This window comes from Orcinus orca, chromosome 8, assembly GCF_937001465.1.
Source record: "Orcinus orca chromosome 8, mOrcOrc1.1, whole genome shotgun sequence".
NCBI classification, from domain to species: domain Eukaryota; kingdom Metazoa; phylum Chordata; class Mammalia; order Artiodactyla; family Delphinidae; genus Orcinus; species Orcinus orca.
Window position 1 is genome coordinate 87,351,380 of NC_064566.1, and position 17,749 is coordinate 87,369,128.

Here is a 17,749-nt window from a genome sequence, read left to right on the forward strand (position 1 = left end):
TGGGGATATGAAGATGAATAAGACAGCCTTCCTACTCTTGGGAGTTTCAGTCTAAAGGAGCTACACAAAGTATTTGTGATGGAGCACAAGGTACTGTGAAGCTCAGAGTAGGTGCTCTATAAACATTGAACCTAAATTTTATAACACTTTACAGTTTACAAAGCACTTTCATGAACATTATCCTATTTGAAACAATGGGTACCATAAATTTTACAAGAATAAACAAAGGTCTTAGGCATTCAGCAGAGGGAGGGATGATCTTTTGTGATGAGTAAGCATGACTTCATGGGAAAGATGGAATTTTAGTTGAGTTTCAGAATACAGATGGATTTTGACAGGAGTGAAAGATGGAAGGGTGGGAGTTTCATAAGACAGAGAAATACGCAAGCAAAAGCTTGTCCTCCGTAATTCTGTATCCCTTTTTTATCTGTGTTCACAAACCATATGTTTATAAATTCCCTCTGGAATACTGCCGAATCTTGATATCTGGAATTTTTGGAATCTACCCTTACTGGCCTTTGAAAATCTGGAAAACCTTTTTTTATTCATCTTTAATTTTCATGCACATGATTCATGAATTCTGATGATTACTAATGGAAATTACATGACAGTATTCATTTATTCACAAATACTTATTGAAACCTTGATAAGCTCAAGGCCTTGTCCCTGGCAGTGCGGGGCCTACTAAGATGAACTATGTATACAAGCAACTACCCCACAAAGCAGAGAGCTGTAAGTGCCCTAACGGAGCTGAAGCTGGATTTACACTAGGAGGGCTGAGAGGAGAGGGATCATCTGCAGCGGGTTTTTTTGGTTTGTTTTTTTTATCCAGTTCTCCTCGTACAAGTCATTCATCTGACTTTGGAGATTTGACCTTATAAAAAAAGGATTAAATGTTCTTTTACAACCTCCTCTTCCGGATTACTTGCAGGGTTTGTTGCGACGGGTTCAACTCGAACGTCTTTCTCTTTACCAGAAGACTGAGGCAATTTAGCAGCCGAATGACTGCCGACTCTGCCCTCAGGTTCAGAACTCACCATACATTGTCTCGAGGGACTTTACTCAGGCCTGTACTTTCTTGTTCTGAATATTCTTTAAAGTATCTTTTATTGTGTTTAGCATATTTGCAATATCCAGCTGACTTTAGCCTTTGAAGAGTAGCCTTAGGCAGGAAGACCCAGGAAAAGTTATGGCTCTTTGTGACGCACTATCCCATCCTGCCTGTCAGTTTTTCTAACCCTCAGCATGGCCCTGAAGCATGGAACATCTTATCCATGTAAAACTGTTATGGAGATTCTGACCCTCTAAAAGAAAAATTTATCCAAGGTCTCAGAGCTCAGAAGTGGTGGACCTTGGATTTGAACATCGCTATTTCTGACCTTAAAGCCCATGCTTTTCCCACCACAACCTATTAACCGTGATAAAGTGTATTTTAAAATTAATCTTCCTGGTTTTTTAAAATTCTTTAAAAAATCTCAGTTCCTGTTCAGGCTCATGGATTTCAGGTGCTCAAGAGCATCTATTTGCCATTCAAAGCCTAGGATCATTATCTGCCTTCTTCGGTATCCTTGTTTATTCATTACCGTGATCATTTATAACTTTATAGTCATAGTTATTCTCCTCGGTGTCTGCTTATTGGCTTTCTGAAATTTCCCACTGTCCTTGTTGACAATGGCTAGAATTCCCTTTTATCATAGTTTTTGAACTCCAAGATGACAATCTCCCATTTTTTTTTTCTTAATGGGCAGGAGGAGGAGGGAAGCGCAGGACAAAAGAAAGTGGTTTAGTTAACTGGGGATTGTTTTACTGTATCTTTCCGTCAGACGTTCAGCTAAAATTTATTGTTCCTGCTTGGCAACTCCAGAAGGTAACAAAGCAGCAAGGTCATCAATACAAAACCTGGTCAGTAGGTAGAACAACAAGGCGCGTAGCCCCGCCTCTATAACCACGCCCTGGAGGCGGGGCCGCACTCGCGGCCCGCGAGACTTATAGGTCAGCCGGAAGGCGCGCGAGGCCTTGGCGGTGCACTGAGCAGGCCCTCGCCGGGACCCCGGGCGTCAGGCAGGCGCAGCGTCAGCCCGCCCCCAGTCTCGGAGCCTCCCTCTCGTGGCGGCTGCAGTGCGGCCTGCGTTGCCTCCCGTAGTTATCCGACCGGCTATGGCCGCTCGTCTCCTGCGTGTCGCCTCCGCCGCCCTCGGCGACACAGCCGGCCGGTGGCTGCTCCTCGCCGGACCCCGCGCCGGAGCCGGCGGTCTCCGGGGGAGCCGGGGGCAGGGCGGGAGCGCCAGGCCGGGCCTGGGCGGCGGCGCAGCTGCGGTGACGCGGACGCTGACCGTGTCGGCGCGCGCGCGGAGAAGGTGAGGCGCAGGGGGAGCGTGGGCGTTGGGTCCCTGGCAGAACGGCCGCGCTCCTTCCGCCCGCTTTCCGGTTCCGTCTGCTTCTCCCGGCGACGGCGTGCGGGTCACACGCCCAGCCCCACCCGCCTCTTGCTCCACCTTCTCCGTGTCCCCGGCAGGTCGCTCGGTATGGTCACGGCCTCCTTTCCTTACGCTGCCAAGTTGCCTTTCAGATCCACTGACGCCTGGCGGGGAATGGAGGCCCGGGACCCCCGATCTCCTTGTCCCAGTGCCTCCTGTGCCCTCAGGAAAACCGGGCACTTTGCTGCCGCTGGTTCTCCGTGCGGTTTGGCGAGGATCTAACCTTTGCTATGCTAGAAACCGCGGTGACCTTCGTAAGATGCGCCCCGTTCGTGTCCTGGCCTGCAGTTTCTTATCGTGCCTTCCTCCTGCTAGGTCAGGACGTTCTGTCTCCAAGTCCGTGTCCATTTAGGATACACCTGCTCTGTCCCCGAGCTTCCCTGTTTGCTCTCTTCTGGTTGCTGTCGGGGTAAAAGCCCCAGCGTTGGACTGGCAAGGCCGGGGTTTAAACTGGGCTTTGACACTTACTGTCCAGTTTGTCTAACGTCAGTGGAGGATAATAATCGTGTCGGCCTCACAGGATTATTTGAAGAACAAATGAGAGCATACAGGTAATGCAGGGAGTCTTGTGTCTGGCCAGTATCGAGGACTCAGTAGATCCCACCTGTTAGCATCAGCTGCCTCCTAGGCTCACAGCGTTGTGTTTTGTATTAAGTGTCGAAAGAGGTGAGAGAAAATTTGCCCAAAATATGTTGCAGTCTTATATTCTTGGGCAGATTCGTTTCTCAAAGACAGAATCTCCTTAGATATAATAGAGAGAAAATTTCCTCATAATTTCAGAGTATAGCACTGTGTTGGCGCCTTATATAATGCAGGCCTCGGAACAGCTCTTTGACTCCCTTGCTGTTGTGTAGCAGCAAGAAGGAGCTGCAGGGAGAAAGGGCTGGATTTGTATTCCTCTCTAGTTTCTTCTTCATGAGGTTCCTGAGAATAGGGTGGAGGAGTTACTCATCTTTCCTCCTGTAATCCCATAATATAGTGGGTGCTCAATACATTTTTGTTGCATGAACTGTGAGGGAGATAATGGGGAAGGCAAGCAGGGGTTATTTGTCCGTTTCCGTTACACTTTCCTATCTTTGACCTTCCTCTGCCTGAATGCCTTGTTTTCTGCATTGTATGCTTTCTTGAAAATTTGTGTATAAATTGGGACATATGTTGAATATATTTGTGTAACTAGTATTTAAAGGAACATGATTGCTTTTGTAAATGGGAATTATATCCCCCAAACTTACTGTTTGAATTGGTACATCAAGTTGTCTTAAAGGGAAGCACATCTGTCTGCTCCCTTATAAACCTGCTTTCCCCCTCATTGGCACGGTTTCCATTGGTGCCCTGTGCTTCCTATCACAGACTTTGGAGCTACAACTAGGTTTTCTGACTCTTATTATCTAAGACTTATGCTATCCAATATGGTCACTACTAACCACATGTAGTCATTTAAGTTTAAGATAATTAAAGTTAAATAAAATTAAAGAATCATTTTCCCAGTTCCACTGGCCACATTTCAAGTACTGGATAAACACACATGGCTAGAAGCTACTGTCTGGGACATCACAGCTATAGAATATCTCTGTTATTGCACAAAGTTTGGACAGAACAGTCTAGAAGCTGTAGTTCTGACTTTGAAGTTTAACATTTAGATAAGCTTTCAGTAATTGAGAGTCGAAAAACTCCTTTTACTCCAAAATACCCTGATATAGTACTTTATATTTTGTAGTGATTTAGGTTGTAAAGGGCTTTCACATGTATTATTTCCCTTGACTCTTAAGAAAATCCTGAGATAGGTGAGGTAGATAAACGAGAATAAAAATTTATATTAAGTAGCATGCAAAACTAGGACTAGAACTCACATAGTTTTTGTTTGTTTTTTGAGCACCATTAGAGTTGATAATTCTTTAGCCCATAGGGTCATTTGGAAGAGTTAAGGTGGCTATGGAAGTGGGGAGCCCTAGACGGGGCCCTTTTCTTGGACCAACTACCCCAGGCTACCCCACATAGTGAAAGGGTGGGCATCAGCAGCCATAACTCCTCTCCCTATTAGAAGTCTGTTAAGAGCTTTACCGCAGCAGCCCCTGGAGAGCTTTGTCAAAATATCTGCTGTGGTTGAGCAGAATAAATGGCGGTGCATAAAGGGTAAACAAGTGAAGAAAATAGTTGTTTGTGGTGCTGGCTAACTCATTGATGATAGAGGATTTAGAAGGATCCTAATTATTTCCCAGTGCATGAAATCTTATCCTTTTTGGAAACAGCTAGAAGCTTTTAGCTAGTTCTTAGAATTGGGGAAGAAAACTATAGAAAACCCACAAATACCACTTGTTAATAGTGAATGGATAAAGTTACCTGGATAAAGTGCATGTGTATAATGCTTTAAGGAACAAAATATTTCCACAAACTTTCTCTCCTTTAATTCTCTCAGCAGCTGGGTGAAGTCACTGTTATTGCCATTTTACCCATGGTCACCTAATGAGTATACATATGTCAGAACCAGGGCTAGAATCTACCTTTTCTGACTCTTACATCTTATATTCCATACTTTCTCAGCTGCAAAATTACTTTTTCTCTCTCATTTCTGCTTCTTCTCCTGTTCTTTGATAAACCTGTTATTACTCTTACTCTGCAGTTTTTTTCTGGGGCTGTACACCTTTTTTAATATGTAGCAGCAGTTCAGGCTCCTTAACAACAAAAGGACTTTTAAATAAAAGTTATCAATCAGTGTTTGTTGAGCTCTACAGTATGTTAGGAATTTTGCATATGTTGTCCAAACTATGAGATAAATGTTACCCTGATTTTACAGAAGAGGAGTCTGATGTCAGAGTTGCAATTTCTTGGCTGTAGCTCATCTCTAGAGTGCTGCAGAAGAGCAGCAGTGCCCAAACCTCCGGCCTTCAGTAGTGTGTATAAATGATGGAATTCTTTCTGCTGCACTTCTTGTACCTTAGGCTACCAGGCATTTTTTGATGTCAAATCTCTAGGCTTCTGCAGGACTCAGACCCATATTTCCATCAGGCTTCTGGACATTTGCATCTGTTTATTATTAAATCAAACAGGTTTAAAGTTGAACTCATTTCCAATCTTCCCCAAAGCTCCTTCTCCTCCTAAGTTAAACTTAAGTTAAACTGTACTCCCTCATTGTCCGAGCTAGAAATTTCAACATTATTTCTTCCCTCTCCAAAAGTTTTTAATTCTGCCTCCTGAATATCTCTCAGTATCTCTCAAATCAGTGTCTCCTACGTCCCTACTTTGTTTATGACCTCCAGCGTGGTCTCCCTGCCTCCAGAGTGTCTTCATTCCTAGTCATTTTTCTTCGAAAAAATAGCAGTTGCCTAGTTGAAAATCACGAATGTTTGGGAATACTTGCTTTAAAGCATTTGTTGCTACGAAAAGAAGTCAGAGAGCACATGCCCATTTAAGGGACATTCTCTCTCTCTTTCTCTCTCTCTCACACACACACACACACACACACACACACACAATTCTGATCAAAATTTTTAATTACTAGGATCCTCATTTTTCAGCATTGAGTTATCAAGGACGACATTATCTGATAAGGCCTCAGCTGCCTTGTTTGGGAAATGAGATGATGGACTTGGTAATTTGCAAGATATTTATAGCTCTGAAATTATGTAATTCTAGGTTTTACTTAAACTAAGCAACGTTTTCTTTGATGGACTATTACCATCTATTGGCAGTAGTGAAAATTACAACTAATTCGTTTAAGCTGAAGTACATCTTTTCAATTGTGAGGTAAAAATTTAAATAACCAGTAGTGGAGGATAAGTATCTAGTTGATAATATGATTTCTTTTTTTTTTTTTTTTTTTGCGGTACACGGGCCTCTCACTGTTGTGGCCTCTCCCGTTGCGGAGCACAGGCTCCGGACTCGCAGGCTCAGCGGCCACGGCTCAAGGGCCCAGCCACGCCGCGGCACGTGGGATCTTCCCAGACCCGGGCACGAACCCGTGTCCCCTGCATCGGCAGGCGGACTCTCAACCACTGCGCCACCCGGGAAGCCCAATAGTAATATGATTTCTTTTCCCAAAGTTTGGACTGATGTTTGTGAGAAGGGTAAGAAATTTAAGTTAGTTAGCTAACTGATAACTAGCTGATAGATATCCTATAGTAATGAAACATGTAAGGAGATATTATATTTATTTTCTGACATATTCAAGCAAAGAAAACCCTTTTTCTAGTCCCTTTGTTTTTCGAGTACACTATATGGACCAAAATGAGATGTTCAAATACTCAGAAAACTATCAAACTGCTGGCTCTCAGTGACCGTACTTATCGGACACTTGCATAACAATTGCCTTATCAATAGCAGAATGATTTGTTTTTAAAGCTCTCCACAACCGTCACCTAGTCTTTTAGGGACACATTCATAGAGACATTGTTTTTCAGAGAGCTATGTGAGAGCAAAGCAAACTTCACGAGTGACAATGATTGCTAAGCATTTCATGTAACTGTGACCTGAGAGTGAGCACTGGGGAAACACATACTGCAGGTGGCCTTGATAGTGATGTACTTGCTATTTCCTTTAAGGTGGCAGAGCTTCCCTCCTGGTAGGTGGGTAGATAGATATGCCTGTGATTTGTGGTGTCTCCTTCCCAAATAAACTTGGGAAAGAAAATACCGTAAAGGAGGATATTTGCATGCACACAGGCACACACACAACCTATTTTTTGACGTTACAGGTTCTTAGAACAATTATTTTAAAGTATCTTTTGAAATTATTAAAAATAATAAAGGACTGCTTCCTTTTCCAGCTCAGAAGATAAAATAACAGTCCACTTTATAAACCGTGATGGTGAAACATTAACAAGCAAAGGAAAAGTTGGTGACACTCTACTAGATATTGTGGTTGAAAATAATCTTGATATTGATGGTTTTGGTGAGTATGGAACATACTTTAAAATTTATAAGTGAAACTATTGAATAGGTTTCAGCTTTGTTTTTTCGAAGAATTTTAACTAGATTATGCTAAGTGAAATATTAAAATTCAGGATGTGTTAGTGTTATATTCTCACCTATAAAGAATAAGTGACACTGTGTTTCTCTTCTTTGAACATTAATTAGCTATATGCCCCAAAGTCTGTTGCTTCATTACCTTATTGATTATGTGTGCAATGCAAAGCTGGGAGTAGGAAGTGGAATTGAAAGATACCAGGTTGAGATAATAAATGTCATATCAGTGGGTAGTTAAATCATTTTAACTTAGTCTTTTTTTAAACTTTTTAGTTTGAAATAATCTTTGACTTATAGAAAAGTTGCAAAAATAGTACAGAGAGTTTCTGTATAATCTTCACTCAGCTTCCCCTACTGTTAACAATTTATATAACCATAATACAATAATCAAAACACAGAAATTAACATTGGTTCAATAACTAAAAAACTACAGATTTATAGAATTTTGCTAGCTTTTCCACTAATATCTCTGTTTTGGGATTCAATCCAGGATCCCACATTGCATTTAGTTATCATATCTCCTTAGTCTCCTTCAGTCTGACATTTCCTCAGTCTTGTTTTTCATGACCTTGATACTTTTGAAAAGTACTGGTAAGTATTTTGTAAAATGTTCCTCAATTTGGGTTTGACTGGTGCTTTCTTTTTCTTTTTAATTTAATTTTTTAAAAATTATTTTATTTATTTATTTATGTATGTCTGCACCATGTGGCTTATGGCATCTTAGTTCCCAACCGGAGATTGAACCTGGGCCTTTGACAGTGAAAGCATCGAGTCCTAACCACTGGACTGCCAGGGAATTCCCAGACTGGTGTTTTCTTAATTACATTGAGCTTATGCATTCTTTTTATTTTAAGTGAGTTTTATTTTACTTACTACTTTCTTATTTTATTTTATTTTTATTGAGATATAATTGATATGTTAGTTCCAGGTATACAACATAATGGTTTGATATTTGTATACACTGTGAAGTGATCACCTGAATAGTAAGTCTAGTTAGCATTCATCACCATACGTAGTCTTGAATGTCATCTCACCTTCCTAGAAAGGGTACTTAATCTACCTCTTACTAGAGAAGGAAGTGTTTTGTTTAGAAAGTTTTCATTTCTAGGCTTTTGACCATATTCCTTAACCACTCACACAAAGCCCATGTCCTGGAAGCTGACATCTTAGAGCTCAGGGATACCCTGTATATCACTTGTCAGTTTTGCTCGAGCATTCTCTCTATCTAGAATGGTGGTTCTTTAAGAGGGTTCCATCAGTGTCACTTGGGAAATGCACATTCTCAGGCCCCACTCCAGATCTACTGATTCAGAAAGTCTGGGGTGTGGCCCAGAAATGTGTGTTTTAACAAGCCCTCCATGTGATTTGGTTGCATGTTTAAGTTTGAGAACCATTGGTCTGCAATCAGGTCCAGGGAGCATATCTGACTATTCTTCTTTCAAGGCACTGTTCACATTGCATTTTTTTTTTTTTTTTTTTTTTTGCGGTACGCGGGCCTCTCACTGCTGTGGCCTCTCCCGTTGCAGAGCACAGGCTCCGGACGCGCAGGCTCAGCGGCCATGGCTCACGGGCCCAGCCGCTCTGCGGCATGTGGGATCTTCCCGGACCGGGGCACGAACCCGCGTCCCCTGCATCGGCAGGCGGACTCTCAACCACTGTGCCACCAGGGAAGCCCCACATTGCACTTTTAAGAACACTTTTCAGATCAGAATTATTTCTCCTCCTCCATTTTCCCATGATATATTAAATATACTTCTCTATGTTAATATTCATCTCAGTTTGCCTTTTTAGAGGGAATAGCTCTTTCCTTTATTAGAGTTTGTACTTTTGGAAGACTGTTATCACTCAGGTAACCAGAGTTGGCAGTCAGTAATATTTGCTGAATTTCTCAATCTAATGTCAGTTTCAGGGATAACTGTAACAACTACCATTTGAGTGCATACTACATCCCAGCATATGTTATCTATTATTGTAATAACTCTAAGAGGTAGATTTTTTTTTTAACTTCCACTTTATAGATGAAGAAACTAAAGTTCAGAGAAATTAATGTTCCCTGGGTCATACAGGTAGCAAGTGAGAAGGCTAAGATTCAAACCTAAGTCTCTCTAACTCCTAAACCTCTGCTTTTTCCTTTATGCCTTTTTCTCTAAGAAGCATCTTTCCTTTGTGAACACTTGTTACAGAAATTAGGTGATGAAATAGTTGATATAGTTCTAGTTTTAAGGAATTTTTTACTCTAATGCAGTGGTTCTTGGCTAGGACTGAGTTTCAGAATTCTGCAGAACTTTAAAAAGTGTTACGTCCTTGATGGTAAGGGAGAAAGGGAAGTTGTGCAGGTATCCTTTTAAAAAGCTCCACGTGGTTCAGATCCATACCATGGTTAAGAACAGCTAATGTATGGAAAAGAACCCATTGATAATTTATATATATATTCTATAAAATTTATATATAATTGATCTCCCTCATGAGTTCATATTCAGCAACACTTTTGACTAAGCTGTGTTTCTCTGAATTATTCTCTCACAAATGAAAAGTAGTACATTGCACAGTAATTGAGAATAGACTCTGGAATTAGACAAATTGTGGTTCATAAACCAACATTGTCACTTACTAGCCATGAGACCTGGAGCAAGCTACTTTACGTCTGTATGCCTCAATTTCCTCTTCTGTAAAATAGGATTGTAATAGTTCTAACCTCATAGGGTTGTTAAAGATTAAATAGGGTATTGGAAGTGAAGTGCTTAGCATAGTGGCTACGTTGGTAAGAACAGTAGGATTTGTGACATTTTAACTTGCCCTATTCGCCTTCTCCTCTCCCCAGTTCAACAGTAACCTTAAAAACCAGCAACCTTGTGGCCACTGGAGGGGCAAACTGGTTTGAGTTCCTCAGAAGGTCCCATCTCCAGAACGTTGTCACTTGTCTTGCAGCTTCTCAGAAAAGCTCCGTTCCAGGGAGTTCTTATTTGACCTGCCTCAGAGATTGCTCTGTGGGGAGTCTCTGTCCCTAGGACTTCCATCTAAAATAATTACCTGCAGTCGTTGAACACTGTGCTGCCTGAGGCTGTGATGCCACTTGGAGCAAACAAGAGCTTGGCCAAAAATCTAAAAGGAAGATCTGGGGAACGAGATGTCTGTAGTGGGCTTTGAAATGCTTCAGGGATCTAGAAGGCCACACACAAATGCAGGACTGTGTTTGTGCCCAGGAAAGACCCGACAGGGCCCCAGTCTCTCATCTCTGGCTGACTTTGAGGTCCCATGCAGGTGAAGGCCAAGACAGACATGTAGACTGCTTGAACGCTGAAGGTGCGCCTAATCACGCACTGAGCTCCTCAGCAAAGGGTAGAAGCCATATTGGTTCAGAGCACTGAAGGAAACCTCCATCCAGTCATCTAGCTGACCACTAAGCTCACTGAGTGGAGACATTGGTGGTCACGTGCTACAGGGAATACAGACCTCAGAGTTAGTCTGGGAAAGTCACTGGAGAAACAAATAGCAGCAACAACAAACCCAGGGGAGACAGTGGTGATCTGAATTCCAGAGTTACCATATTATATTACTTAGAATGTCCACTTGGCAATAAAAAAATTCAAGACACCCAAAGAAACAGGAAAGTATGGTCCATACTCAGAAAAAAAAAAAAAAAGCAGTCAATAGAGACTGTCCCCAAGGAGGCCCAGGTATTAGACTTACTAGACAAAGATGTTAAATCAGCTGTTATAAAAGTTCAGAGAGCTTAAGGAAAGTATGTGGAGATATTCTTGGGCCTTTGCACATCTGTGTATGTGGACCCTGTTACCACTCTGTATAAGGGTATGTAAAAGAAATAGTGAACTTTGTTCCTGCCCTTGAGAAAGCTGATCTCTTCTGCTCTGGGAAGGCTAATGTGGAGGCTGTGAACCGGTAAATCTCTTTCTGTAAATTTCTCCACAGATTCCATCTCAGCTTTAGGAAAGGACATGTATACTAGGCTGTTTACTGCAAAGATGTTTGTAACAGCGAAAGATTTGAAAGAAGCAAATGCCCATCAATAGAGGACTGATCTATGTAGTCCTACTAGGGGATACTATATGGCTGTGTTTAAAAAAGAAAAAAAATTTCTGAAAGGAGTCTTAAAAACAAATATCAGTGATTACCTGTTGATAGGAGGGAGGCAGAGGGGAGACTTTAAGTGCCATGGTGTATTTAATCCATCTCTTTCTTTGGACATTTAGGTGGCTTCCAGTTTTCAACTATTGTAAATAACCTTAAGGTGAACATCCCCAGAAATACCTTTCTGTGTTTATGTTCTGTAATTTTCTTGCATTAAATTCCTGGAGATGGAATTACTTAGTGAAGCTTGTTTTATAAATTGTTTGCTCAAACTGTTTGCCTGTTTTTCAGTTGAGGTATTATTTTCAGCCGTTAGGAAAGGCTCTTTAAATGTGCAAAAAAAAAAAAAAAAAAAGAAAATTAATTTTAAACATTTATTTGAAAGGCTTTTAACTTCTTTTTTACATGAAGCTACATTCAGTAGCTACATAAAGTATTTTACATTACTTTATTTATAGTAGATAATTTCCATAAGTTGCTTTCCATTACTTTGAAATAAAAGTATAAGTATTTTGACCTTAATACTTGAAAGTATCTTTAAAATTTTTTAAAAGTATTTTTCTTTAATTTTTAAAAGGTATATATTGTAGTACACTGTTTTTCAAACTGCAGGTTGTAACCATTTGTGGGTCATATAATCAACTTAATAGCTTTCAACTAGAATTTAAAGTAATTAAAAAGAACATGTAAAAACACACCATCTTTTGTATTATTCCATGAAATGATTGTTTAGCTATTTTACAAAGTATATGTATACTAGGTTGTGATGTAAAATAGAACTCAAAATTAAAACATTCTTTTTGGAAGCCATTGGTTAGAATGATTAAGAATGGAGTCTTCCTGCCTTGATTTGTTCCCCAGCTCTGTCACTTTGCCAGCTTTGTGACCTTGGGTTAGGTCTCTAACCCCTTCATACCTCATCTCCTTTAGGGTAAAATGGGAATAATGTTAGTATCTACCTCGTAAGGTTCCTGTAAAGATCCAGTGAGTTTATCTAAGCAAGGCTAAATAGATGTTAGCTATTTTTGTTAACATAGTTATTACTACAGGCTCATTGTTCATTATAACAAATTTAAGAAGTACATTAAAAAAATCAGAACTTCCTATAGTTTTTACTTTTGGGGGGGAGATTTTTTTTTCTTGAATTTTAGAATTTTATTTTATTTATCTTTTTATACAGCAGGTTCTTATTAGTTATCCATTTTATACATAATAGTGTATATATGTCAATCCCAGTCTCCCAATTCATCACAGCATCACACCCATCCCCTACCGCTTTCCCCCTTTGGTGTCCATACGTTTGTTCTCTACATCTGTGTCTCAATTTCTGCCCTGCAAACCGGTTCATCTGTACCATTTTTCTAGGTTACAAATATAGGCATTAATATACAATATTTTTCTCTTTCTGACTTCACTCTGTATGACAGTGTCTAGATTCATCCACATCTCTACAAGTGACCCAATTTCCTTCCTTTTTATGGCTGAGTAATATTCCATTGTATATATGTAACACATCTTCTTTATCCATTCATCTCTCGATGGGCATTTAGGTTGTTTCCATGACCTGGCTATTGTAAATAGTGCTGCAGTGAACACTGGGGTGCATGTGTCTTTTTGAATTATGGTTTTCTCTGTATATAGACCCAGTAGTGGGATTGCTGGGTCATATGGTAATTCTATTTTTAGTTTTTTAAGGAACCTCCATACTGTTCTCCATAGTGGCTGTATCAATTTACATTCCCACCAACAGTGCAAGAGGGTTCCCTTTTCTCCACACCCTCTCCAGCATTTGTTGTTTGTAGATTTTCTGATGATGCCCATTCTAACTGGTGTGAGGTGATACCTCATTGTAGTTTTGATTTGCTTTTCTCTAATAATTTGTGATGTTGAGCAGCTATTCATGTGCTTCTTGGCGATCTGTATGTCTTCTTTGGAGAAATGTCTGTTTAGGTCTTCTGCCCATTTTTTGATTGGGTTGTTTGTTTTTTTAATATTGAGCTGCATGAGCTGTTTATATATTTTGGAGATGAATCCTTTGTCCGTTGAAACATTTGCAAATATTTTCGCTCATTCTGAGGTTGTATTTTCCTCTTGTTTGTAGTTTCCTTTGCTTTGCAAAACTTTTAAGTTTCATTAGGTCCATTTTTGTTTATTTTTATTTCCATTACTCTAGGAGGTGAATCAAAAAAGATCTTGCTGTGATTTATGTCAAAGAGTGTTCTTCCTATGTTTTCCTCTAAGAGTTTGATAGTTTCTGGCCTTACATTTAGGTCTTTAATCCATTTTGAGCTTATTTTTGTGTATGGTATTAGGGAGTGATCTAATCTCATACTTTTACATGTACCTGTCCAGTTTTCCCAGCACCACTTATTGAAGAGGTTGTCCTTTCTCCACTGTACATTCCTGCCTCCTTTATTAAAGATAAGGTGACCATATGTGCGTGGGTTTATCTCTGGGCTTTCCATCCTGTTCCATTGATCTGTATTTCTATTTTCCTACCAGTACCATATTGTCTTGATTACTGTAGCTTTGTAGTATAGTCTGAAGTCAGGGAGTCTGATTCCTCCAGCTCCGATTTTTTCCCCTCATGACTGCTTTGGCTACTCGGGTCTTTTGTGCCTCCATACAGATTTTAAGGTTTTTTGTTCTAGTTCTGTAAAAAATACCATTGGTAATTTGATAGGGATTGCATTGAATCTGTAGATTGCTTTGGGTAGTGTAGTCATTTTCACAGTACTGATTCTTCCAATCCAAGAATATGGTATATCTCTCCATCTGTTTGTATTATCTTTAATTTCTTTCATCAGTGTCTTATAGTTTTCTGTATACAGGTCTTTTGTCTCCCTAGGTAGGTTTATTCTTAGGTATTTTGTTCTTTTTGTTACAGTGGTAAATGGGAGTGTCTCCTTAATTTCTCTTTCAGATTTTTCATCATTAGTGTATAGAAATGCAAGAGATTTCTGTGCATTAATTTTGTATCCTGCAACTTTACCAAATTCATTGATTAGCTCTAGTAGTTTTCTGGTGGCATCTTTAAGATTCTCTATGTATAGTATCATGTCATCTGCAAACAGTGACAGTTTTACTTCTTCTTTTCCAATTTGTATTCCTTTTATTTCTTTTTCTTCTCTGATTGCCATGACTAGGACTTCCAAAATTAAGTTGAATAATAGTGGTGAGAGTGGATATCCTTGTCTTGTTCTTGATCTTAGAGGAAATGCTTTCAGTTTTTCACCAGTGAGAATGACGTTTGCTGTGAGTTTGTCATATATGGCCTTTATTATTTTGAGGTAGGTTCCCTCTATGCCCACTTTCTGGAGAGTTTTTATCATAATGGGTGTTGAATTTTGTCAAAAGCTTTTTCTGTATCTATTGAGATGATCATATGGTTTTTCTTCTTCAATTTGTTAATATGGTGTATCACATTGATTGATTTGCATATATTAAAGAATCCTTGCATCCCTGGGATAAATCCCTCTTGATCATGGTGTATGATCCTTTTAATGTGTTGTTGGAATCGGTTTGCTACTATTTTGAGGATTTTTGCATCTATATTCATCAGTGATATTGGTCTGTAATTTTCTTTTTTTGTAGTATCTTTGTCTGGTTTTGGGATCAGGGGGATGGTGGCCTCATAGAATGAGTTTGGGAGTGTTCCTTCCTCTGCAATTTTTTGGAAGAGTTTGAGAAGGATGGGTGTTAGCTCTTCTCTAAATGTTTGATAGAAATCACCTGTGAAGCCATCTGGCCCTGGGCTTTTGTTTCTTGGAAGATTTTTAATCACAGTTTCAATTTCATTCCTTGTGATTGGTCTGTTCATATTTTCTATTTCTTCCTGGTTCAGTCATGGAAGCATATACCCTTCTAAGAATTTGTCCATTTCTTCCAGGTTGTCCGTTTTATTGGCATAGAGTTGCTTGTAGTAGTCTCTTAGGATGCTTTGTATTTCTGCGGTGTCTGTTGTAACTTCTCCTTTTTCATTTCTAATTTTATTGATTTGAGTCCTCTCCCTCTTTTTCTTGATGAGTCTGGCTAATGGTTTATCAGATTTTGTTTATCTTCTCAAAGAATCAGCTTTTAGCTTTATTGATCTTTGCTATTGTTTTCTTTGTTTCTATTTCATTTATTTCTGCTTTGATCTTTATGATTTCTTTCCTTCTGCTAACTTTGGGTTCTGTTTGTTCTTCTTTCTCTAGTTCCTTTAGGTGTAAGGGTAGATTGTTTATTTGAGATTTTTCTTTTTTCTTGAGGAAGGCTTGTATTGCTATAAACTTCCCTCTTAGAACTGCTTTTGCTGCATCCCATAGGTTTTGAATAGTCATGTTTTCATTGTCATTTTTCTCTAGGTATTTTTTGATTTTTCTTTGATTTCTTCAGTGATCTCTTGGTTATTTAGTAACGTATTTTTTAGCCTCCTTGTGTTTGTGTTTTTTACATTTTTTCCCTTTAATTCATTTCTAATCTTATAGAGTTGTGGTCAGAAAAGATGCTTGATATGATTTCAGTTTCCTTAAATTTACTGAGGCTAGATTTGTGACGCACGATGTGATCTATCCTGGAGAATGTTTCGTGTGCACTTGAGAAGAAAGTGTAATCTGCTGTTTTTGGATGGAACATCCTATAAATATCAATTAGATCTATCTGGTCTATTGTATCATTTAAAGTTTCTGTTTCCTTATTAATTTTCTGTTTGGATGATCTTTCCATTGGTATAAGTGAGGTGTTAAAGTCCCCCACTATTACTGTGTTACTGTCGATTTCCTTTTTTATAGCTGTTAGCAGTTGCCTTATGTATTGAGGTGCTCCTATGTTGGGTGCATATATATTTATAATTGTTATATCTTCTTCTTGGATTGATCCCTTGATCATTATGTAGTGTCCTTACTTGTCTCTTGTAGCATTCTTTATTTTAAAGTCTATTTTATCTGATATGAGTATTGCTGCTCTAGCTTTCTTTTGATTTCCATTTGCATGGAATATATTTTCCATCCCCTCACTTTCAGTCTGTATGTGTCCCTAGGTCTGAAGTGGGTCTCTTGTAGACAGCATATATATGGGTCTTGTTTTTGTATCCATTCAACGAGCCTGTGTCTTTTGGTTGGAGCATTTAATCAATGCACGTTTAAGGCAGTTATTGATAAGTGTGTTCCTATTACCATTTTCGTAATTGTTTTGGGTTTGTTTTTGTAGGTCCTTCTCTTGTGTTTCCCACTTAGAGAAGTTCCTTTAGCATATGTTGTAGAGCTGGTTTGGTGGTGCTGAATTCTCTTAGCTTTTGCTAAGAGAAAGCTTTTGATTTCTGTAAAGCTTTTGATTTCTCCATCAAATCTGAATGAGATCCTTGACAGGTAGTTTAATCTTGGTAGTAGGTTCTTCCCTTTCATCAGTTTAAGTATATCATGCCACTCCCTTCTGGCTTGTAGAGTTTCTGCTGAGACATCAGCTGTTAACCTCATGGGAGTTCCCTTGTATGTTATTTGTCATTTTTCCCTTGCTGCTTTCAATAATTTTTCTTTGTCTTTAATTTTTGCCAATTGGATTATTGTGTGTCTTGGCATGTTTCTCCTTGCATTTATCCTGTATGGGACTCTCTGCCTTTCCTGGAGTTGGGTGGCTGTTTCCTTTCCCATGTTAAGGAAGTTTTCAATTATAATCTCTTCAAATATATTCTCATGTCCTTTCTCTCTTTCTTCTCCTTCTGGGACCCCTATAATGCGAACATTGTTGCATTTCATGTTGTCCCAGAGGTCTCTTAGGCTGTCTTCATTTCTTTTCATTCTTTTTTCTTTATTCTGTTCCGCAGCAGTGAATTCCACCGTTCTGTCTTCCAGGTCACTTATCTGTTCTTCTGCCTCAGTTATTCTGCTATTGATTCCTTCTAGTGTAGTTTTCATTTCATTTATTGTATTGTTCATCTCTGTTTGTTTGTTCTTTAATTCTTCTAGGTCTTTGTTTAACACTTCTTGCATCTTCTTGATCTTTGCCTCCATTCTTTTTCCGAGTTCCTGGATCATCTTCACTCTCATTATTCTGAATTCTTTTTCTGGAAAGTTGCCTATCCACTTCAGTTAGTTGTTTTTCTGGGGTTTTATCTTCTTCCTTCATCTGGTACATAGCTGTCTGCCTTTTCATGTTGTCTGTCTTTCTGTGAATGTGGTTTTTGTTCCATAGGCTGCAGGATTGTAGTTCTTCTTGCTTGTCCCTATAGTCTTATCACACAGA

At 39.4% G+C, this 17,749-nt stretch overlaps 1 protein-coding gene across 2 annotated transcripts in view; it reads left to right on the forward strand.

Moving 5' to 3' along the window:
- The first annotated feature begins 1,905 nt into the window (after positions 1 to 1,905).
- FDX1 (ferredoxin 1) overlaps positions 1,906 to 17,749 on the forward strand; it is a 35,211-nt gene continuing 19,367 nt past the window's right edge. The window contains exons 1-2 of one of the 2 annotated variants that reach the window (XM_049714123.1): positions 1,906 to 2,357; positions 7,240 to 7,364. In XM_049714123.1, the coding sequence (XP_049570080.1) occupies positions 2,158 to 2,357; positions 7,240 to 7,364 (325 nt within the window). In that variant the 5' untranslated portion in view covers positions 1,906 to 2,157. The remainder of the gene's footprint in view (positions 2,358 to 7,239; positions 7,365 to 17,749) is intronic. The other variant, XM_004282257.3, reaches the window with a different exon arrangement.